Below are 23977 nucleotides of genomic sequence, written 5' to 3'. Positions count from 1 at the left end.
GGGAACTAAGGTGAGCCATCCAACCCTGTCCCTTCAGCCAAATTTATCAGATTTCCTCACTGGTGCTCATTGACCAGCAGTTTCAAAGATATATACATATATTATACAATACATATATATAAAATACATATATATACATATATATGTGTATTTATATATTTGCTGGTTCTTGTGATAATGTTAGATGGTAGTTGGATACCTTTTTATTTGCATGGTCAGATTTTTTTTCCCCCTAGTACACATAATTAGTTCTCAAGACCCACGGTATTGCAAACATAATTAAGATGAGTCTGAGGGTTTTTTTTTTAAATCAATTTAAAGAGAAATCTTAACAAAAATCATAGGATAACAAAAATAGTGTTAACTTTTGTGATAAATGAAGTTAGTAGGGCATGTGCAGAAACTGCTTTTTATTATTTCTTTCAGCTTATTCCCTAGGACTCTGCCAGGACTCTAAGACATAAAAGGGATCTTGTTTTAACACTCTCTTTGATAAAGTGTGATCAGGAAAGCCAGAGCCCCTGTTGGAAGGACCCTGTCAGGGAGAGCAGGGGCAACAGATACTGGGTGGAGGACAGGTACTTGAGGAGGGTAGGCCCAGGTCCCTGGGCACCCATGATGGTTCCCCACCAAGGGAAAATCGGAGAACTTACTGCCTTTATCACAAGAGGCAGAATACAACAGTTCCCTTATACTGCTGATGAGAATTTGGTCAATACAGTGGAAATTCCTATCCCTGAGTGCCTCTTTGAGCCTTATTTCCTAAACAACTGGAAAGATCCATGAAAGGAACTGTTGGTGGCACCTTTGGGAAGACTGCCTACTTATCAGAATAGCTCCCTTCTCCCCTGGTTACACACCAGAGGATCTGCATTAGACTGGCTTCAGGTGCACGTGCCACCATTCTCAATGCCACATGGAGACACCCAGAAGCCCACTTTCCCCAGAGATCCACTGCTGAAGGACAAGGAGAAAAGAATCTTACAGTCTCTGGGAAGTTTTTCCTTCCACGATTGCAATGCTCCAGGATGTCAAAGTAAACTTTTTTAGGTTTCACACCTAGGGTAAGGAGACATCCAATGTGTTAGAGCGGGTGGTGAACAGTCGGCTGCAGGAGGAATAAATGAAATCGATGTCCCAAAAATACTATCTTACCAATAATCCCACACCCTCCCATTCTCACCCCTCCTCTGCCCCCATCCTCTGCAGATCTATGCTTTTTTCCCCCCTAGCTGAGTGACAAATGTTTGTGTTGGGTCTCTCCCTCCTGTCATTTCTTCATTCTGTCTTCCTTATTGTTAAGAGACATACAATGGACCAACAGGATGAGTGACAGAGGCAGGAAATCAACAGGCAAAGGGCCTCGAATGGCCTTAGACCATGGGAGGCATAAAAATATCAGATGAAGATCATGATTAAAATCAAGACAAAAGATACAAAATGCTAGATTAGAACGGGACTTACATATTTTTCTGGAATTTGGAGGTGCCCGAGAAAGATCACCAAAACCCCAAACCTGGTGTGCCTATAAAAAGAAAGAGTTAGGAATAAATACCAACGACTTTCCCAGTGCTAGAAATCTGATGAAATGCCTTCTTCGCTGCCACCCCGCACCCCCTCCATTCAAAAGGCACCTTGATAACTGCTGTCCAAAGCCACCGTGATAACAGATGATAACAGTAAAATGGCAAGACAAAAACTCAGGGAAATCTTTATAAACTAGGCTAGGCAAAAGACTTTCTCAATGTGTAAATGGTTTATACAAAACACTAGTAGAAAAATGGGGAGAGGAAATATACTGTCTTCATTATTCACAGATTCCCTATTTATGAATTCACCTACTTGCTAAAATTTATGTGTAACCCCACGGTTAATACTTAGCACTTTTGCGGTCATCTGTGGACATGCGGCAGAGTGGCCAAAAAATTTGAGTCACCTGACATGTACCTTCCCAGCTGAGGTCAAATAAGGTGAACAAGGAAGGTCTCCTTGTTGGAACAGTCCTACTGTAATCGAGCCTGCTCTCTGCAGTCTATTTACAACCATATTGTCTGCACTTTAAAAAAATTTTTTTTGGTGATTTGATTGTTTTCAAGAAGACGATGACATGCCCACAGAGAAAAGAGGTGTGTTAATTTGGCTTTATTACAGTGTTTTGGCCACAAGTTCAATGTTAAGTCACAACAAGTATGAAGTAAAGTGTCTGTAAACTGAAACACACACAAACACAAAGCTATGTGTTAACCAGTTGACTGGAGGCTCATGGTGACCTAACCTTCTAGCCTCCTGGGAGCAGTGAGTCTGTATTGGTTAATTCAGTGTTTGTGACAACTGTATAAAACACAGCTACCACAAATAATGAAAGTCAACTATAATTCATGAAAAAGATGTGAAACTAAATAAACAGAAGTTGTTCAGCCTCACCAATCACCAAATAAAATAAAATGAAAAGAAAATGGGAATATCTTCATCTATCAAACTGGAAAACAGATAATTTCTAAAGCAAGTGTTAAAATATAGAAAACAAACTCTCTGTCGGAGCATAAAGCTCATTTACTGGGAGGCAAGTTACCAATATAAAAAAAATTATATGTTTTCTGACCCAAGAATTCCACTCACGGGAATATACACCAAAGGTATTCATTTACACTTGCAAAAATACATTTTCAAATTTTAGTCATCATAACTTTTTAATAATTTTAAATTTGAAAAGTCTGGTAACATGGGATATTTTTACATTATAATATATCCCGTCAATGGAATTCTATGCCTCTATTATATACAATGACAAATAATTCTGTTTATTAATACTGAAAGATGTCCAGGAAAATACTGAGGGATATAAGCAGATCACAGAGGACAATGCCTTGTATGCCCTCATGGATATACTGTGTGTCTACCTTCATGTGTACGTAACTATGGAGAAACTAGTAAGGAAGTTCATTCCAGTGTGACTTGAGATCAGCCCTGCAGGAGGAAAGGTGATTTTTCCTTTTGTTCCTATGTATAATCTCTGTGTCATTTGAACGTTCACAACCAGAGAAAAGCTGCTGTGGTCTGAACTGCCACTATACTGCCTGTGGTTAATGCCCAGCGTGGAAAAGGGGGAAGTTGGTGACTGACACTGAAAGCATCATTACTTCACCACTGTGCTAGTGAGCCTTTGTGTTGCTGCGACTAAGATACCCAACAAGACCGACTAAGAGGAGGAAACGTTTCTTAGGGCTCACAAGATCAGAGATTCAGTTCAGGGTGAGTTGAGTCCAGTGGTGTTCTGCTCACCTCCATATGCAAGGTGAGGCAGAACATCATGGCGGAAGGGCCCAGCAGAGGGAAGCTGCTCAGCTCATGGTGGTCCATGGATCGATTAGGTTATAACCCTCATAATCCGATCATTTCACCTCTGACTATTCCCGCATTAACAGGAGCTTTTGGGGGACACCTCATATCCAAACCATAATGGCATCTTTCTATGCCCATTGTCTCACAGAAAGCTATACACATAAGAAGCACTCAGAGATAAACTTTAGAAATCAATGTTTGATGAATAACTTTTGAATGAGTATCCATTTTTAAATGCCAACCCCTTTTAGTTTGTTTTTTTATGAATGATGGACATTGTGCAATCGTTTTAAGTTCTCCACATGAAAAGATCAATGAGGAATGTTGGGCTTACCACTCTGTGCTTGACGTTGAGCGAATTTTTCAAGGTTCCGGTTATATTAGGGAACAGTCCTGCATACAAATGAAGAGGGGAAATCAGGATTACACCCAGTGTTACAGGATAATTTACACTCCCAATTGAGTCTAATGACCACAACGTACACACGTCGTTTGTTTTCCTCTGGCATTTAACAGAAAAGTAATTCTGTCAGGCACCACAAAACCATGACTGAAACTTATCTTTGTCTTCAGTCTTCTGGAATTTGGAACGTGCAGATATCTTTATGCTTGGAGCATTGTTCTGTGATATATAGTTTGTATTCTTAAAATCAGAACTAAAACCATGCTGTACTTTTTCTTAAGGTCTCAAGGAGCTCAGATGTATTTTTTATAACCAATCTTATTGAGGTATTTCTTACACACCTTAAAATTGACCCTCTTGAAGTATACAGTCCAGTGATTTTTCAGTAAATTTACCAAGTCATGCAACCATCACCATAATCCAATTTTAGAGCATTTTCATCATCCCAATGAGATCTCTCATGCCTGTTTACGGTTAATCCCTTTCCCTAAACCAGTTCCAGAAAACCACAAATCCACTCTCCTTCTCTGCAGATTTGCCTTTATTGGTCATTTCTTATAAATAGAATTCCACACTACGTGGCCTCTCACGTCCAGCTTCTTTTCCTTAGCATAATATTTTTTTATGTTCAGCTATTTCGTGGCTGTTTTAATATTCTGTTCTTTTTTATTACTGAATAATATTGCATTTACAAATAAGTCAGATAGCAAGTGTCCCCTTTTCTTTTTCTGTGTGTGTGTGTGTGTGTGTGTGTTGCTAGGGATGGAACCCAGGACCTAACACAGGCAAAGCCAACTTCTACCACTGAGCTACATCCCAGTCCATGTGCAAGTCTTGTATAGACATTGTATCTTCATTTCTCTCAGGAGAAATCCTAGGGGTGGAATTGCTGGATCCTATGGTAGATTTATTTTTAACTTTTCTGCTGGGGATTGAACCCAGGGCCTTGTGCATGCAGGGCAAGCACTACCAACTGAGCTATAGCCCCAGCCCTAAGTTTAACTATCTATCTATCTATCTATCTATCTATCTATCTATCTATCTATCTATCTATCTATATCTATCTATCTATCTATCTATATCTATCTATCTATCTATCTATATATATATATATATATGTTGTGTAGTTGGACAATACCTTTATTTTATTAGTTTTTTTGTGTGTGTGGTGCTGAGGCTTGAACCCAGCACCTCACATATGATGCTAGGCTAGCGCTCTACTGCTAAGCCACAACCCCAGCCCCTGTTTAACTTTTAAAGAAACTGCCAAGGTGTTTTTCAGAGCAGCTGTACTGTTTTACATTCCCTCCAGCAATGAATGAAGCTTCTAGTTCCTCTGTATCCTCTACCAACATGTTTTAAAAATTAATTTTTAAAAATTTGTTCTACTTAGTATACATTATAGCAGAATGCATTTCAATTCATCATACACAAATGGAGCACAACATTTCAATTCTCTGGTTGTACATAGTGTAGAGACACACCCTTCATGCAGTCATACATGTACCTAGGATAATGATGTCCATCTCATTTCCACTGTCTTTCCCACCCTCATAACCCCTCCCCAACCTCCCCTTTGTCCAATCCAAACTCTACCAACATTTGATTATCTGTCTTTGTGATCATAACAATAATGGATGTGGAGAACTATCTCTTTTTGTGTTTTTAATTTACATTTCTCTAATGACTAATCAAGTTTAGTTTTCTAGTGCATTTTTATTAAGCATAACCTTGCTTGGCATAATATCACAAGGTCTGACCATTACGAATGATTCAAGAGAAAGGAATTTTAGTTGTGTTGTTTTGTGCTGATAAACTTTTTTTAAAAAAGGTATCTTAAGCCAAAGTCAAAGAGCTCGACAATTATTTAGCTGAATTCAAGAAAAAAAAAAAAAACACTTATCCACAGCAGATGGATAAGAAGTTTATCTGCACAATTAGCTCTGATTGCCCCATTCTCTGTGAATTCTTAGCCTTTCAAAGCTCTGTAAGACTTTTATAAATCCCACAGGCCTGCCAGAGGCCCAGCTAGTTTTTTATCATTCTTCCTTCAAGAATTATACAAGATAATCATTAATTAGTAACTGATATGACTCCATAATATTAAAGTTTTACAGAGAGCCATTTTGAGGCATTTGATCGCATTATGGAATAAATATCTTTTAAAAATCCAGACATTAGAATTTATGTCAGAACATTGCATAATGTATTTACATATTCTGATCCAACTTTTAGCCAAACTTGGTCATTTTTGTAACTGAGCTAGAAATGTCTCTCACTTTCTGTAGTCTGTTCGTGAAGAGCAATACCAGTAAACTTAGAGGCGTTGGAAAATGGCTAGCCAATGCTCCCTGAGTTCACAGTTGACAAAACAGAGCTCACAGTGCAACTTGACCTTGGCAGTTTCACCTCGCCTTTTAATTAACGACCTTTAACATTACCCTGATTTACTGGCCTGTGCCCTGCTCACTGCCTTCCACTTCCTAGTACTAGAACCATAACCAAATTGGGCAATTTCATTGGTGAAACTAACCATCTTAGTAACTGCCAACAAATTCTAGCTTAAGATTTGGTCCTTAAATGTGGTGCCCACCCTGATGGAATGCTACAGGTTTTTAAAAGGAAATTACCAAGAAAAGCAAGTGTAGGCTCGTGAGACGCTCCGATTTGGAAGGATTCTCCTAGGTCTTCTAATCATTTAGTCCTCTACTGGGTGTCTGTCACAGTACAACTGTAAGCTTTGTTTGTGATTCAGTTTTCTTTTAATAGATTGGAGATAATTACCCATCTCTGAGGTCCTTGAAACTCTGAGTTCCTTGAAATGGAAGCTTCCAGAACACAAAACATAATGTTGGAAGGTGAAGACAAACCGTTCTCCATCCGTTTTGGGGTACTATGGTCTTAAGTATATATGAGCAAAGAAGGAGAATTTAGATTAAACCTTAACAGCACTTAACCTGAAGTCTGTAGATGCAAGAAGAATCCAAAATGCCTGCTCTGTTGGCTTGAGTAAGTGTCTTTATGGATATTTTTCTGGAGATAGAACCAAAGCTTTTATCAGATTTTTAAAAGTGTCTCAAAAATTAAGTATTACTGCTTTACACAGATAGTTGTTAACCATTAGGATAAATTACAGAGAAAATCTCTGACATATTTTTAAGAACAAGGCATTCAGTGGTCTGAGTATTAGATAATAATTAGGCTATCAATGGTAAATTTCTTGAGTATGATACAATTTTTGTGGTTATGTGAGAAAAAAACACTATTCCTAGAAGACACACGCTGAAGTATTTTGAAAACATGTTGATATGATGTTTATAATTTTTTCTAGATAGTCCAGTAAAGAAGCAAATATCAGTATGCAGAAACTGAAATAGAGCAAAAAGCTTACAAATGCAGCAAAACGTGAACAACTGGTGAATCCAGGAGAGAGGTATATTCTTTCAACTTTTCTACAGATTTACATTTTGTAAAATTGTGAGTAAAAGAATATGCATCCATTTATCTGTCTTAAATTTCTAAGAAGGCTAGTATCATATTTTTTTCTTTTCTTTTTGGTACTGGGAATTGAACCGAAGGGTGCTTAACCACCGAGCCACATCCCCAGCCCTTTTATGTATTTTATTTAGAGCCCTTTTATGTATTTTAAGTTGCTAAGGCTGGCTTTGAACTCGAGATCCTCCTCCTCAGCCTCCTGAACTGCTAGGTGTTATCATATTTTATAAATGGCTCAAACTAGGCTCAATAAGAAATTAGGAAAACCAGGCAGTGGCATCCCATATCACATTTGAGCCATAATTAAAGAAAGACCTCAAAGCAATGCTTCATCCTCTTCCCATCTCCTCCCCATCGAAACTCCAGCCCCTCTCCTAGGCTGGTACCAGAGTGTCCACACCAGATCACCACCGTACCCATGAGAGTGCCCTCTCCTAGGTTCACAGGCAAAATCAATCCAGTCACCTCCTAGTGGATGTTATGCTTGAACAGTAAAGTGCACGGGGTAACAGATGGCATCTTGTGACCTTCTTAATAACAGGCGAGGCTGCCAATGTTCCCTTGCGTCCAGGCTCTGCGGGGAATTTGGAAACTGTTGCTTTACACTTGCATATTTTCTGGCAAACACATTTAACCATTTATTAGTCAGTTTCCAAATTTAACGTAGAGCAAAACAACACAGAGCAAAATTCCCAACACCTGGAAGGGATGCTGGCATTTCCTGAGTCCGGAGGCCCATCCTGGGGTTCTCTGGAGTGTGCTGCTGCTGGTGATCAATAGTCGGCATAGCTGCTATTTTTAGTGCAGCAAGGACCTCAATTCCAGGCAAAGTGCTTATCACTCTGCCTAGATTGACTGGTGGCCAAAGTGATCTTTTTTTTTTTTTTTTTTTTTTTTTTGTCTTTCTTTCTGCAGTTTAAAAGGAAAGAGGGCCTGTGTCACAGCAAAGTATACAGATTAGCCAGAAAGCAAACTGGATCCTGCTGTGACAGCTCACAGCAGAGTGAATGTGGGGATCCCCTGATGAGGGAGGTTGATTAAGTCACCTGTTGGCTTATTTGCATACCCTGGAGAGTGGTGGCCTCCAGTTCCACAGTGGAATGGGTAAGGAGAGTGAGTGTGGAGATCAGGGGAGAGCGCCAAGACCTTTTGAAGTCTTCTTCTCCGGAATGAACCGGTAAGGGCTTGTCCCAGAAGGAGGAGTGGTGGAATCTCCCAGCCAGACAGTGGGAGTGGGAAGGTGGGTGGAAGAAGGGCAGGAGGAACTTCCCCATGTCTGTCTACAAGGTGGTGGAAGCAGCTCAGGCGGATGCAGTGTGGAGTCACACAGGGCAGGAGGAGTAGGTCTCCTGGAGGGTGGGGTTCCTCCTCAGGTGCTCCCCACAGAGCCGAGGGGAGGGAGAGTCTTCCAAACTTCAGAAGACAGGAAGGTGTTCCAGGTGCCTCAGCCTGAGAAAAGCTGGGTTGGTGTGAGGGGGGCCTGACTGGGGAGCTTGCCTAGTTTGGCCACCCTGTGTCCCTTGACAGTCCACCCAGGACCAGCCTAGCCTCCCTGCCTCCCGTGGGCTACAAGACCTGCATAAAAAGCCTCCCCTCCTCAGGCCACTTCTCTCTGGGGCCCCAACCTCCAGGAGCAGCAGCTCTAGAAATAGTACAGGGGGACTTGTCCCCAGACAGGATCAAAACAGAGCAACACAGCTGGGAAGCCACAAGACCACAAGACACCGCCCCTTCCTGAGAAATGGAAGGTGTCTCACAGGCCTTGGGCCCCCGACTGCTCCCACGGGGGACCGGCCCCAGCCACGTGCCAGCTCTCTTTCCTTTCCCCTCTCCCAGATCACACTTGATGTACTCCACATGCACCAGCTTCCCCTCGGGGCTGGCCTGGTGCATCTCCCTAAGCCCACTACAGAGCCGGGAGGGAAATGGAGGAGTTTGTGCAACTCAAATCCTGTGCTTGTGCCAGCTGCCGTTGCTCATTCTTTTTTTAAAGTACTGCAATTTTAGGGGCTGCTACGTAGGATTCTGAAGGCTACTGCTCAAAGAACCAGTTTGTAAAAGGTTGCTTCTGTAAACTACATTCTAATTTTAAAGAGCAATTTATAAATTGCCGTTTGGAAGAAAAATGATAAAGAAGGGACTGTCTGTGTGAGGAATTGTGTTGTGAGAATGGAAAAGCTAGCCATAGAGGCTCAAAAACCACTAGACAGCAATTAAAGGGCCCTGTCTTCTGTTGAACCCTGTGCCAGGTGCTGCAGACGCAAAATCAAATAAGACAGACAAGTTCCTGTCCTTGGGAGGCTTATGTTCTGGAAGGAGAAAGAGACAATCTAAACAAATACAGTGTTACAGAGAAATCAACATAACCGCCAAGATAGAAATTGAGAGGGAGAGTATGAAGAACTTAGTTTAAACATGATATCCAAGGATGGCCTCCCTGAACAGGAGACTCCTAAATTCAGACCTGAAGTCTATGGCTCAGCAGAGCTGGGATAGTTGTGTTCCAGAAAAGAGAGCAGCATGTGTAAATGTCCTATAAGCATCTGCTCACTTAGGATACTTATTTGGTTCTTGTCAGTATTTTCCTAGATTCTGCCATCTTTGTAATAGGACACACATCCTTAGAATCTGCAGTTCCAGGTAGGCGCTTCAGAGACTTGGAATTGGGTGTCCGCGGTTAGGAAATATCCCAAGGACATCTTACACATATTGTCCCACCTGAGCTTTGGCGTGTTCATACTACACAAAACCTCCTCCCAGGACGTGCTCCATCGCCTGAAATAGCAGGAATCAAGGAGACTAGTTTTATTCCTTGCAAGACTAACAACTTGGGTCCATCCAAGTTGTACAGGTGTGGGGCACAGGTATGGAGCTGAGAAGAAGAGAAAGGGAAGGGACAGGCAGGAGAGCTGGCCCTGATGGATCAGTGTGCTTCCCACCACGCTCTTCAGAAGGTTGTTTTGGACAGAAAGATGGACAGAAGCTTTTCCGTTAAACAAATCTTGCTAGAATCCATCAGCCAAGAGCAAGCGGAAAGTTGAATTAGCCATTCATTGGTCACATTGCAGCTTTATGACACTTGATTTTTATTAATTATTTTCATGAGTTATATGAGAGATAAGCATGGGATGGACCATTTGCTCCATTCAGGAAACTGGGACAGAAAAGACACAGCCAAATCGAACACTTGGAAAGAAAGTCAATATTCATGCAAAAAGAAAATCAAGGTAATATAGGCAGAATAAATATGGCAGACCCTCTTTGAAAGGCTGTTGTGAAAAAGACTTGGAGAACTGTTTTCTGCGATGATCATGAATCACATTTAAGCACAGACCATCCGATCTGACCTTATAAATCCACAGGTGCAATACAATTCACAGGTATAATCGGTAGACCACCAGTGGTCTAGCAGTTATATAGTCAGCTTCTGTTGACAATGTAAGGCTTGGTTTTGTTTTAACTCCCTTCCTTACAGACTTCTAGCATAGTTAAAGCTCATAATCCAAAAAAAAAATCAGGCCCAGGAAAGGAAATGAAGCACAAGAGACTTTATCATGTGGCCAAATTAGACCATTTTGCCTGATGTACTGTCATCTCTCAATGAAGACAGTAGCCATCGGTTATATTGAAATGACCATTTGGAGAATGAAAAAGACAATATGGGTCAATTAATAAGTCACCATTATTAATATGTATGCTTATGTCATTCTTACCCGTTCTCCTATGAATACCTGACCATAAAAATTGAAGAGAAGTTAGGAAACAAAGGACTACCTATCGCACGGTGGTAAATTATTGCTTTACTGCTCACATTATCACACTTCAAAGACTCCCATCCTTCTCACGTTGGGCCTGCAGAGCAGCTCTAGCAGACCAGAGGTGATTACTGGGGTTAATCAGTATTCTGAAGGATGCAAACAGCAATATAAATGGAATAGGATCGTACCTGGTGCTACTTAGATCAGATGCACTGTGTCCTTGACTTGCTATGAGCCATGTGACCAGCCTGCCTGATTCCCCATACACTAGCTCGGACTTGTCTCTAAACTATGGAGCATGTTTCAATTTTCTGTTCTTGACTGAAAAGAGGAGAAAGAAAATCTTTCCTGATTTTAACAATAGCATAAATGGTTACCTGTCCTGTCCTCTTGCGTCGGCTAATGGTAGAAGAACATTCAAAATCCATCTCATATGTACTAATTCCATAAAGTCAAATTTCATTAAAGAAGCTGGATCTTCACTAGTTAGGAAGTACCCATAAGGCTATAGCATAACTTCCCACCATTCATTACATACACACCATGCATATTCAACCTTAAATACTACAGCAAATGGACAAGCATTACCAAAATATTTTACAGAGTGCTTAAAACTTTAATTTGAGAGGATAATCATTAGTCTTATTGAACTTCCAGAAATCTGACCATGAGAAATGGGAATTATATGGGAAAACCATATAATTTGTTTCCTCCAAAAAAATCAGTTTGTGGCGGAAAGGCCAGCTGTTCCCTTCTATAGTGTGCAGTTGTTGCTAGGATGTGTCTGCCTAGCCAAGAAATCCATCTCTGGGCTCTCTGGCATCACACTGGAATGCAAGCGGAAGAGATGCACGCCATCTCCAGGATGGAGGGGAGAAAGGACATGTGTGCCTCCCCTCCCCTGCTCCCCCACAACCTGCCAGGTGGAGGCAGAAGACCACCAAGGTCCCAGGGATGAGGGAACCCAAGAGGGAGGGCACCTGTGTCCCCTCAAATCCAAGAAACAGGACCCCACCAAGGAAAGGCTAATTTCCCAGTTACCAACCCCCAAAAGGGAATTGAATGATTCTTTGTCTATGAATCGCCTGACAAAGAATTCAAAGCAATTATTTTTAGGAAGCATAGAAAGCAACAACGGAACACAAACAACTCAACAAATGTCAGAGAAACAACACAAGGACCAAATGAGAAGTTCAAGCCAAAGAAACAAAAGATACAGGTGAGAGGATAGAATGTCGATGATACGCAGGAAGAACAAGCCTCAAGATCTAAGGTATGGCCTGAGGACTGTGAGTGGTAAAATTATATTGGATATGGCATTCAAGCTAAATGAGTAGATGTTAGCGCTCTTGTATCAAAACTAAACAAAACAAAAAAGAAGGGGGGATATAACTATGTTGAGATAATAGACATATTAATTATCTCCACTGTAATAATCGATTCCTTTATTTCTGTATCCCTTAGCATCATATTCTAAACCTTAAGTATACTCAATAAAATTAGTTTAAAACTAACAAACAGAAATTCTACATCTGAAGAATACAAGGAGTGGAATGAAACAAATGCAATAGAGAGCGTCAGGAGCTGACTTCTTCAAGCAGGACCATGCATCTGGGAAGTCAAAGGCGAGCCATTTGAAATTATTCAGAGGAGAAATGGAGAAAAATAATAGAAATGAATAAGGAAAGCCTATGGGATTTATGGGACACCACACAGAAAAGTGACATAAAGATTATGGCAATACTGGATGGAAAAGAGAAAGAGAAAGGGGCAAAAGATTAAAGAAATATTGAGTGAAAACTTCCCAAATCTGGAGAGATATATCTGGACATCCAGGTACATGAAATTCAATATTTTCCAAACATATTCAACCCAAAGAGGATTTACCAATGCACATTATGTGTTTAAACTGAAAAATTAAACACAAAGAGAATTTTGAAAGTAGCAAGAGAGAGAAACTCAACGTAATTTCAAATTTGATTATAAAGCTCTAGTAGTCAAAACAATATGGTACTGGAATGAACAGACATAGAGACCAAGGCCACAAAATAAAGAGCCCGGAAGTAAACTCATGCACATATCAGTAACTGATATTCAATAAAAGCACCAAGAATGAACAACAGGGAAGTTATAGTGTCTTCAAAAATGGATGTTGGTGGGGCTGCACACTAGTATAACTACTCTAGAAAGCAGTGTGGAGATTGCACAAAAAACCAAGGATAGAACCACCATATGACCCAGCTTTCCCACTCCTTGGTATTTTTCCCAAAGTATTAAAATCAGCATACTATAGCAAAACATCCACCTCAGTGTTCACAGCAGCACATTTATGGAATCAACCTGTCAACAGATGAATGGATCAAGACATTGTGGCATATGCACACGATGGAATTTCTACTCAACTATAAAGAAGAATAAATTTATGGCATTTGCTGGTAAGTGGATGGAAATGAAGAACATCATGTTAAGTAAAATAAGCGAGACTCCCAAACTCAAAGGCTGAATGATGTCTCTCATATGAAGAAGCTAGAGTGAAATAAGGAGAGAGGAGGGAAGGATAAAGACACGGGAAGCTGAGTGGAGTGGAGGAAGGAGATGGAGAGGCAGAGTGGAGGGATGGAGAGGGGAGGAAATGTGGAATGAATTCTCATAAAACTGTTAGGTGCACATTTAAATATGCCACAGGGAATTTCATCTCTATGTGGAAGTAAAAAGAACCAACCAAATATAAATAAATAGATGAGTGAAAGGAAGTCGAGCAGAGAAAGGAGAACAGGAAGGAGGAAGGAGAAAGGGAGGGAGAAGGTGGGGAGCCATGAACTGGAATCCAATTCCATGCATAAGTGATTTTGTTGGAATGAGCCCAACTACTATGTATAATTCTAAAGTTCTAGTAAAAATAAAAGGAAAACTCCTGCACTGCCAGCTACATGAAAATATAGCACACACCACTATGTCCAGTGCATGTGTACTCAAATAACCATGTTTCTAGTCTATGCATTTACTATGCAATACCTCTCTCTATATTATGATTTTATCATGATTTTAGAGTGTATTGTTTCTAGTTATTTACATTAAAAAAGTTTAATGTAAAACAAAAAAAATCAGTATTGGGAAAAATTCATATCGATACACAAAAGAAAGACATTGAACCATATCTGACACCACACACTAAAATGGACTCAAAAGAAATTAAAAACTTAAGACCTGAATGAAACTATAAAACTTCCAGGAGAAAACACAGGTCTTGCCATTAATTAGTCTTGATAAAGGTTTGTTGGATATTATACCAATGGCCCAGGCAACCGAACAGGAAAGAAACAAGTGGAACCTTATCAAACTAAAAAGTTTCTGCACAGCAAAGAAAACAATTAACAAATGAAAAGGCGATCTATGTAAGGGGAGAGAAGATTTGCAAACCCTATCTGAGATGAGAGGTTACTATCTACAGTGCACAAAGAACTCAATAACAAAATCAAATACAAACTAAAATAAAGTAAAATAAAATAAATACCCTGATTAAAAAATAGGCAAAGGACTTCAACAGACATTTTCCCATAGAACATATGCAAATGACCGAAAGTCATATATGAAAAGGCGCTCAACATTGCTCAGCATCAGGGAAAGGCCAAACTAAACCACAGTGAGATGTCACTGAGGTATCACTGTCACCATCAGAAAGTCCAAGGGTAATAAGTGTTGGTGAAGATGTGGCAAAAAGGGACCTTTATATGGTGTTAGTAGGAATACAAACTGGTATAGCCATTGGAAAAAAATATGAAGTTTCCACAAAAAATTTAAAATAGAATTACCATGTAACATAGCATCCCAAATCTAGGTATATATACACATACATACACACACAGGAAATAAAATCACTATCTTAAGGGAATACATTCACAGCAGCATTATTCACAACAGTTAAGATAAGTTAAGATATGGAAACAAAGGAAATACCCTATAAAGATGGATGGATAAAGTAAATGTGGTATATACATCCAATGAAATATTATTCAGCCTTTAAAAAGAAGGAGATCCTACTGTTCAGGATATCATGATGAGTCTGGAGGATATTATGCTAAGGGAAATTATCCAGGGACAGAAAGAAAGATACTGCATGATTTTGCTTACATGTGGAGTCTTAAAAAAGTCAAATTTATGCAAACACAGAGTAGAAATGGTGGGTCCCAGGAGCTATGGAGTGAGAGAAATGGGGAGATGCTGGTCAAAGGTACAAACTTTCAATTATAAAATGACTAAGTTCTGGAGACTTAATGTACAGCTTGGTGGTTGTAGTGAATAAAAATGTATTCTCCAACTTTGCAAAGAAAGTAGATCTCAAATCTTCTCACCACACACACAACAGAGTAAGTATGTGAGATGATTGACACATTAATGAGCTTTATTGTAGTCATCATCTCACAATGTGCACATATATCAAAACACCCTGTTGTACAACCTAAGTGCATACAATTTGTATTGGTTAATCCTACCTCAATTAAGCTGGGGAAAAAAGAACCTAGAAAGAGAGACACAGCGACCTTGGTGAAAGGGGAGCTGATCAAGTTGCCCTTACCTATGACATCTGCAGTCTCCTGGGTACCAGCCTGGCAGGGTGGAAGATCGTAGGCAGTGTCTTTTAGCATTACCATTCTAAAGGAAACAAGTAGGAGAAACAAGGTATGAATGTATAGGTCTATAAACCACATGGAGCCTGGACCTAGAGGAATTTTCACTTGGTTTCTTAAACGTTTGCTTCTTCTCTCCCTCTTTTCCACACTCCCAGCCATAACCCCACACTGTCATGAAATCAACCCAAGTTGGACTTCCTCATTGCCTTTAGGGATTTGCTTGTTCTCTAATTTGTCGTAAAAGGGTAAAATTTTCAACTTCTTGCACATGAAAAGCTCAAACATTAAGTTCATAATTATTTCAACAGGATTTATGAGTGTTTCTCCAGGGAGCTGCTTTCAAAATAAGATAAGTGCTGTGCATGGAATAGGAGAGATTACAGTAATTACACTGGCTTCCAAATAAAACTTAATGGCAAGCCGGGTAGCTTGGGGACTCCCAGATGCTGTGTCTATCCTTTGAAACACATCTGTATCTCAGTTTCCCTGAATCCAGATATGCAATTCTTTTTAAGCAAGCAGGGATTTACTGGAAAGCACAGGCCATTTTGTATGGAACGGACACAGCACTCAGTTGCTGGAGTGTAACCCTTAGTGGCAGTTGCTATAGGACCTCTAATTGAGGGAGGAGGGTCTCCAAACTGCAGAGACCTAGAACTATGTGCTTGGGTTCCTGCAGGGAGCAAGTAGGGGAAGAGAGACATTGATGTCAGTCGAAGGATCCTAAAGTGCTCCTACTATACAAGTGTTCAGACCAGCCCTGGTCATCTCAGAGACAGGGGCTGCTAACCCACCCTGTACCCTTCATCTCCTAACCTAGAACAGCATTTGACTCATATGAAGGTATTACATTTTTAAATGCAATTTCTGAGCCCAATCCCTCATAATTATTTTTCAGTAAGTTTGGGGCAGACAGTTCCAATATTAGTAGACAGTGGGTCAGTTTCCTGATTTCTGTGGGAATCACTTCTTTGCTCCTTTTTATATTTGTTTAATCTCCTTTTCTTTATATATATGTATATATGTGTATATATATAATATATATTTTATGTTAAGTAAATAGGAATACATTAAATATATATTTAATATTTAAGTATAAATAATTATATTTAACATATTTATATTGAATACATATTAAAATATATTAAAAAATATATATCTTTAAACCACCAAACATTATGGTTTGGGCTAATTTTTAGTTTTATATAAATGGAATTATACAGCGTGTGTTTTGTCTGGCTCAGAATGCTGAATATTTGTGACATTATTTTTCATATTTCTTACTACATGGTATTTCAATAAGCATCCTACTGTCTACCCATCAGATGTCAATATCCATCTACATGATATCCATCTACATCAATGGGCCCTCCATATCTAGTTTCCACACTTACTGATTTAACAACTGCCAATTGAAAATATTTTTTAAAAGTTGTGTCTTTACTATGTAAGGATATTTTCTTCTTGTCATTTTAACAACTATTTGCGTAGAATTGATATTGTATTATAAGCAATTATAAGCCATCTAGAGGTGATTTCCAGTATCCAGGAGGATGCTGTTCAAAGGTTATATTTAGACGCTACCTCATTTAATAGGAGGGACTTGAGCATCTTCAGATATGGGCATCTGTTGGAGGTCCTGAAACAAATCCCAGAATGATGGACTGTAGTTAGTATTTATTCTACACTTGGCTTGTGTTAATTTTTGCCCAGTGTGAAAAATGCTGCTGAGAACACTCTTCTATGTATCTTTTGGTGCCCGTGTGAAAATGCATTTCAGATGAGCATACACTTGGAGTGGAATTGCTAAGTCTTAGGGTATCCATAGCTTCAACTGTAGAAATTAAAACCAAACTGTTTTCCTGAGGAGTTATATCAGTGTACATTGCCACTCGTTGTTAAGAGACTTCACAGTTCTGCACCGAATAAGCCAGCAATATTTAAACTTGCATTTTATATGTAAAGTAGATACAAATCCTTTGTCAATCTCTGAGTTAAAAATCTTCCTCCTCTGTCAGGAGCGTAGCATGCCTGTAATCCCAGCAGCTTGGGAGGCAGAGGCAGGAGGATCATGAGTTCAAAGCCAGCCTCAGCAACTCGGTGAGACTCTGTCCAAATAAAATACAAAACAGGGCTGGGGATGTGGTTCAGTGGTTGAGCACTCCTGAGTTCAATCTCTGGTACCCCCACCATCACCTCAAAAAAAAGTCTTTCACCTCTCTACGGTTTGTCTTTTCACACTCTTGATGGAATATTTGATGGGACAGAATTAACTAATTTTAAGTAGTTAATTTTAGTTCAGTTTATCTAACTTATTTCTTGGGGTTTGTGCTCTTTATTTTCTATTTTAAAAAATTCTTGCCAATCTCAAGGTCATCACCATAGTGCCCTTATTGTTATGTAATGATTTGCCTTTAACAGTTAGGCCTTCTTTCACCAAGAATGAATCTAGTGGGGTTGAAAGCACAGCCCATCTCTGCCGCTTTGCCATCTTTTTAATACATCAAGTGCCAGTTATTGGCACAAGTTTGTTGGTGGCTCTTCTGTTTTTGTGGTCTCTTGACTTAATTACAGGGGCTTTATGACAAGTTATCTGTAGAACAAGCCTCAAACATTGCTCTTTTTTTCACAGTATCTTGGCTATATCATGATTTTCATTTTCATATAAATTTTAGCATCGTCTTCTCAAGTTCTACAAAAACAGCTATTAGGATTATATTAAGTCTGGGCTGGGGCAATGGTTCTGCAGTAGTGCACTTGCCTGGCATGTGTGAGGCACTGGGTTTGATTCTCAGCACCACATATAAATAAATAAAATAAAGGTCTATCAACAACTAAAAAAAAATTTATATATATATATATATATATATATATATATAAAATAATTGTATTAAATCTATAAATCAATTTGGGGAAAACTGATATTTTTACAATATTCAAGCTCCCAATCCATGAACATGGTTTATCTCTCCATTTACTTTGATCATCTTTATTTTTCAATCACTAATATTTTATAGTTTTCATGAACATGGTTTATCTCTCTATTTCTTTAGGTCTTCTTTATTTTCTTTCACTAATATTTTATAGTTTTCTGTGTGGAGATCTTGTTCATTTTGATCACATTTACTCCTAGAGACTTGACATACTGTAACCATGCTCCATGTAAAAACTTTTTAAAATTTCATTTTAAAACTGTTATTCTTGGGCTGGGGATGTGGCTCAAGCTGTAGCGCGCTCGCCTGGCATGTGCGCAGCACTGGGTTCGATCCTCAGCACCACATACAAATAAAGATGTTGTGTCCACCGAAAACTAAAAAATAAATATTAAAAAATTCTTTATAAAAAAAAACCTGTTATTCTTAAGCACATCTTATTTCTTGTTTTAATTTAAACATTCATGAAAGTTTCATATCATGCTATATTTTTCTTTATTATAATAAGTTATGTTTATTGTTTATCATAAAAAGGTTTCAGCTCTCCATTCCACACATATTTCTTTTCTACTACTGCTGTAAAAAGCTGATGTTTGGTATTTGTCCTGTAACTTTTAATAATCAGTGCCACTTCATTTGAGAACCATGACGTGACATACTGCTTTTTTCACTTAGGGATTTATCTGCATAAGTACTTATTTGGAAAGGAAAACCACTGTGTTTCAAACAATGTGGGACTGTTCTGAAGGCCCCGTCATAATTATCACAGCTTTTCACCTTTTCTGGGTTTGTATTCCTTGTAAGCAACGAGGTGGCTGACTGGGGGAAGCAAGGTTGAGATGGGGAAGTTAGCTTTGTTCTAGGGTGTGAGGGAGAAAATGCCCCCAATAGCCAATGTCTCCTAAAAGAGTTATTGAGAAGCCCCTGAAGTGACATCAAGTTTACTTTGGGGTTAGAACAAGTTTTTCACCCTCTTCCAAAGCAGCATTTCCCATTGCTTTCTGATTGTCAGAACCATGTGAAGCCCTCAACACATATACAAATTCACCAGTGCCTCATAATCATAGTTTCCCAAGGGAGTGACTTGAGTTTAACAAGAACTGATCATCCTCATAGTCAACCAAGGGCAGAAATGATCATTTCTCTGAAGGACTCTCAAGCTGATGTGAGTGTTCAAGTTAAAATGTACAAATGACACTATTTTTTTTTAAATCAAGTTCTTGAAGTTTTTCTTGAGGACACACTCCTAAGGTTATTGCATATCTTTGGTTGATTTCCAGAGTTTTTGAATTGATTTTGACAATTTTTCAAGGAGTGTACAAGAATATATTAAGGGATGGATATATAGCAACATATGGAGGAATGAATATACAGCGGTCCTCTCTGCATTCTGAAAGCGCTGCCCTTTGAAACTTTAAAATTATTGAGATAAAACATACATAATATAAAATATACCATTTTAGCCATTTTTAAATGTATGATTTGGTGGCATTAATTACATTCACAATGTTTTCCAACTGTCACTATATCAAAGTTGATCCACCTTTTGGCTGTTGCTTTCAACAAGATTTTTATAATGATGTTTCATTTATCATTTAATTAAATTTTAAAAATTTTTTATTGTGATTCATTTTAACCCATGGGTTACCTAGGAGTATACTGTTAAATTTTCAAATATTTGGATATTATCTAGTTCAATGTTTTAGCTTAGTTTCTAGCTTAATATTTCTTGTCAAGGAACATACTATATATGATTTGAATTCTTTGAAATCTAATACTTTTTAATGGTTCAATGATCAATTTTTTAAAAAATATTCCATTAATTATTTTTTACTATATATATATATATATATATATATATATATATATATATATATATATTAGTTGTAGTTGGACACAATACCTTTAACTAATTAATTTATTTTTATGTGGTGCCGAGTATTGAACCCAGGGCCCTGCACGTGCTAGGTGAGCATGGTACTGCTGAGCCACAACCCCAGCCCTCCATTTACTTTTTAAAAAGTATATTTTTAAAAAATACATCCTGTAAGTATATCAATCAGAACAAATATCATAATCGTGTTGTTCAAATTTAGTATGAACTCACCAAAATTTTGCTTGTTGTACCAGTTATTATGTTAAAGTATTCAATTATGACTGTGGATTTGCTTATTTCTCTCTTTAGCACTTTTAGCATTACTTAGTGAATTATATTAATTATTATTAATTACTATGTTATCAGATGCACAGAAATTTGGAATTTTCTTATCCTCCTATGTGATGGATTCTTCTAGTATTATCAACTGTCTCTCCTTAAGCTTAATATACTTCTTGCCTTCTGACCATCCCTAGAGAAGTCCTCTTCTCCCTTTCCTCCTCCTCTCCACTTCCTATATTTTAAGACTGTTTTTGTTTTTAAAAAGAAGTTGTAAGTTCACAGATAAAGTTAGAGGATGAATCAGAGGTCTACCATAACCTACCACACCTGCATGGCTTCCCTGTTATTCACATCCCCCATCAGAGTGGTACATTTATTACAATTAAAACATAATTGTCCAAATCCATAGCTTACACTCTTGGTGTTCAACAGTCCATGGCTTTGGACAAATGTATAGTGACATATGATACATATGTGATGTTATATGACACTATAACAAAGGATGTGTGTGTGTGTGTGTGTGTGTGTGTGTGTTCATCCTCCTCCTCTTTACCAACCCCTGGAAACTACTGCTATTTTTACTGTCCCAATAGTTCTTCCTTTTCTAAATTAGAAGCATACAGATTTCATATTGGCTTCTTTTATTTAATAATATGCGTTGTTTCCTCCATGTCTTTTCATCACTTGACGGCTCATTTCTATTTATCATCGAATAATATTCCATTATACGTATGTGTCACAGTTTACATTTACACAGTTTACATCTCCAAGTTTGGGAAATTTTGAATAAAATGACCACACACATCTATGTAGAGGATATAAGTTTTAAGCTCTGTGGGGTAAATACCGAAGTGTGCGATTGCTGGATCTTATGGTAGCAGTTAAAGCTTAATTTTGTAAAATACTACAAACTGTCTTCCAGTGTGGTTGTACCATTTTGCGTTCCCAGCGGCATGAAGAGTTCTTGTTGTTTTAATTTGCATTTCTCTGATGATATATGATGTAGAACATCTTTTCAAATTCTTGTTTGCCTTCTGTGCATTTTATTTTATGAGGTATCTACTAAGGTCTTTGGCCATTTTAAAATCAGAATATTTATTTTTGCATTGTCGCATTTGAAGAGTTCTTTGTGTATTTTAGATAATAGTCCTTAATCAAATATGTCCCTGGCAAATATTTTCTCCCAGTTTGTGGCTTCTCTTCTCATTGTCTTGACATTGACTTTGTTAAAATTAAAACTTATCTGAAAAAAACCAAAGTCAATTATTTCTTTTATGGGCCATACATTTGGTGTTGTATCCAAAAAGTTACAAGTTGCTGGGTGTGGTGGCTCATGCCCCTAATCCCAACAACTCAGGGGGCTGAGGCAAAAGAGGATCACAAGTTAGAGGACCACCTTAGCTATGTAGCAAGACCCTTAGCAACCTGGTGAGACCCTGTCTCAAAATAGTAAATAAAAAGGACTGGTGATGTAGCTCAGTAGTAATGCACCCCTGGGTTCAATCCCTAGTACCATAAAAAAAATTACAAGTCAATCTAGGCTTTCTCCTATGTAGGAAACTTCTAGAAGTTTTATAATTTTGCATTTCCATTTAGGTCCATTATCCATTTTGAGTTCATTTTTTTGTGAACAGTGCATGGTCTGAATCCAGATTCATTTTTGCAGGTAGATGTTCAGTTGTTCTGAGACTGTGTGTTGAAAGGAGTATCTTCCCCATTGTGTGGCCTTTACCCGCCGCCCCCCCCCACCCCCGCCATTGCACATCAGTTGGCTGTATTTATGTGGGTCTATTTCTGGGCTTCCTGTTCCATCACATTGATCTATTGGTCTCTTCTCTTGCCAACACCACACTGTCTTGATTACTGGAGCTAAGTGGTAAGTCTTGAAGCTGAGTGGTTGTCGGTCCTCCAACATTATTCTTCTCCAATATTGTGCTGTTGTTCTGGGTCTTTTGCCTTCCCATATAAACTTTAGAACCAGCTTTTTAATGTCCCTAAAATAACTGGCTAAGATTTTGAATCAGATTATACTGAATGTACAGACAAATTTGGGAAGAATTCACATTTTGACATTGTCATAGTCTCCCTAACTGCAAACATGGAATTGCTCTTCATTTAGTTCTGCTTTGATTTCTTTCAGCAGAGTTTTATGGTTTTCCTCATATGGGTCTTGTGAGATTTATACCTAGTTATTTCACTTTTGGAGAGTGTAAACAGTATTATGTTTTTCATTTCACTTGCTTATTGCTTATATATAGGAATCAATTGACTTTAAAAAATTTTTTATTTGTCAATGTACCTTTATTTCATTTATTTACATGTGGTGTGGAGAATTGAACCCACTGCCTCACACATGCTAGGCAAGCACTCTACCACTGAGCCATAACCGGAGCCCTCAATTGACTTTTGTACATTAGCCTTAAATTCTCTTATAATCTCTTATTAGTCAATTCCCCTGTGTCAATTCACCTATAGAAGGACCTCTTGGTTTCTTCTAGCTTATGACAATTAGGAATAAAACTGCCAAACATTCATGTGGACATAAGTTCTCAAATTAGGTAAATACCTAGGAACATGAATTCACATGGCAAGGCTTTGTTTAGTTTTGTAAGAAACCACCATGCTGCTGTTTGTAACAAAGCTCTCTGTTTCCTTCCAGGTATGAATGGTTTCTCTTTCTGCCATGATTCTTTCCCTCATCAGACCGCAAGCTCTTTGAAGGCAGGGACCATATTTGTGTTGATCACTGATGTAGCCTTGGCATTCAGCTTCAGACTGTATACATAGAAGGACCCTAAAGAATATCTAATTAATGAATGAGCAGATAAACAAAGTTTCAAGACCTGAACATTTGTAGTTGAGGATCTGGGGATGGGGCTCAGTGGTAGAGCATAAGAGGCTGGGGTTCCATCCCAGGATGGCAAAAAAATACACACATGCATGCTGGGTGTGGTGGCACACCTGTAATCCTAGCAACTCTGGAGACTGAGGCAGGAGGATTGCAAGTTGAGGCAAGTCTGGACAACTTAGACTCTGTCTCAAAAAATAAAAAGGGCTGGAGGTGAGACTCAGTGGTAAAGCACCCCTGGGTCAAATCCCTGCTACCAAAACAAAACAAACAAACAACAACGAAAACTCTGTGAGTGTGTGTGTGTGTATTTGCACTATATCCCTGACTTAGGAATTCCAAAATTCAGCTCTTATTTTAACCTTGACAGACCTAGGATTGGCACGGAGATCCCATAATACAAGTTCTC

General features: G+C 38.7%; 1 protein-coding gene across 2 annotated transcripts in view; it reads right to left on the bottom strand.

Moving 5' to 3' along the window:
• The window catches only part of C10H4orf51 (chromosome 10 C4orf51 homolog), a 42555-nt gene that overhangs the window by 16404 nt on the left and 2174 nt on the right, over window positions 1–23977 (bottom strand). For both annotated transcript variants that reach the window (XM_026392737.2, XM_026392738.2), the window contains exons 2-4: window positions 15575–15651; window positions 3677–3735; window positions 1465–1525 (exon numbers count right to left, since the gene is read on the bottom strand). In XM_026392737.2, coding sequence (XP_026248522.1) covers window positions 1465–1525; window positions 3677–3735; window positions 15575–15651 — 197 coding nt within the window. The remainder of the gene's footprint in view (window positions 1–1464; window positions 1526–3676; window positions 3736–15574; window positions 15652–23977) is intronic.

This window comes from Urocitellus parryii, chromosome 10, assembly GCF_045843805.1.
Source record: "Urocitellus parryii isolate mUroPar1 chromosome 10, mUroPar1.hap1, whole genome shotgun sequence".
In the NCBI taxonomy this organism is placed as follows: domain Eukaryota; kingdom Metazoa; phylum Chordata; class Mammalia; order Rodentia; family Sciuridae; genus Urocitellus; species Urocitellus parryii.
The sequence above is the reverse complement of the archived record's forward strand: the minus strand, read 5'-3'. Positions and strand labels throughout refer to the sequence as shown.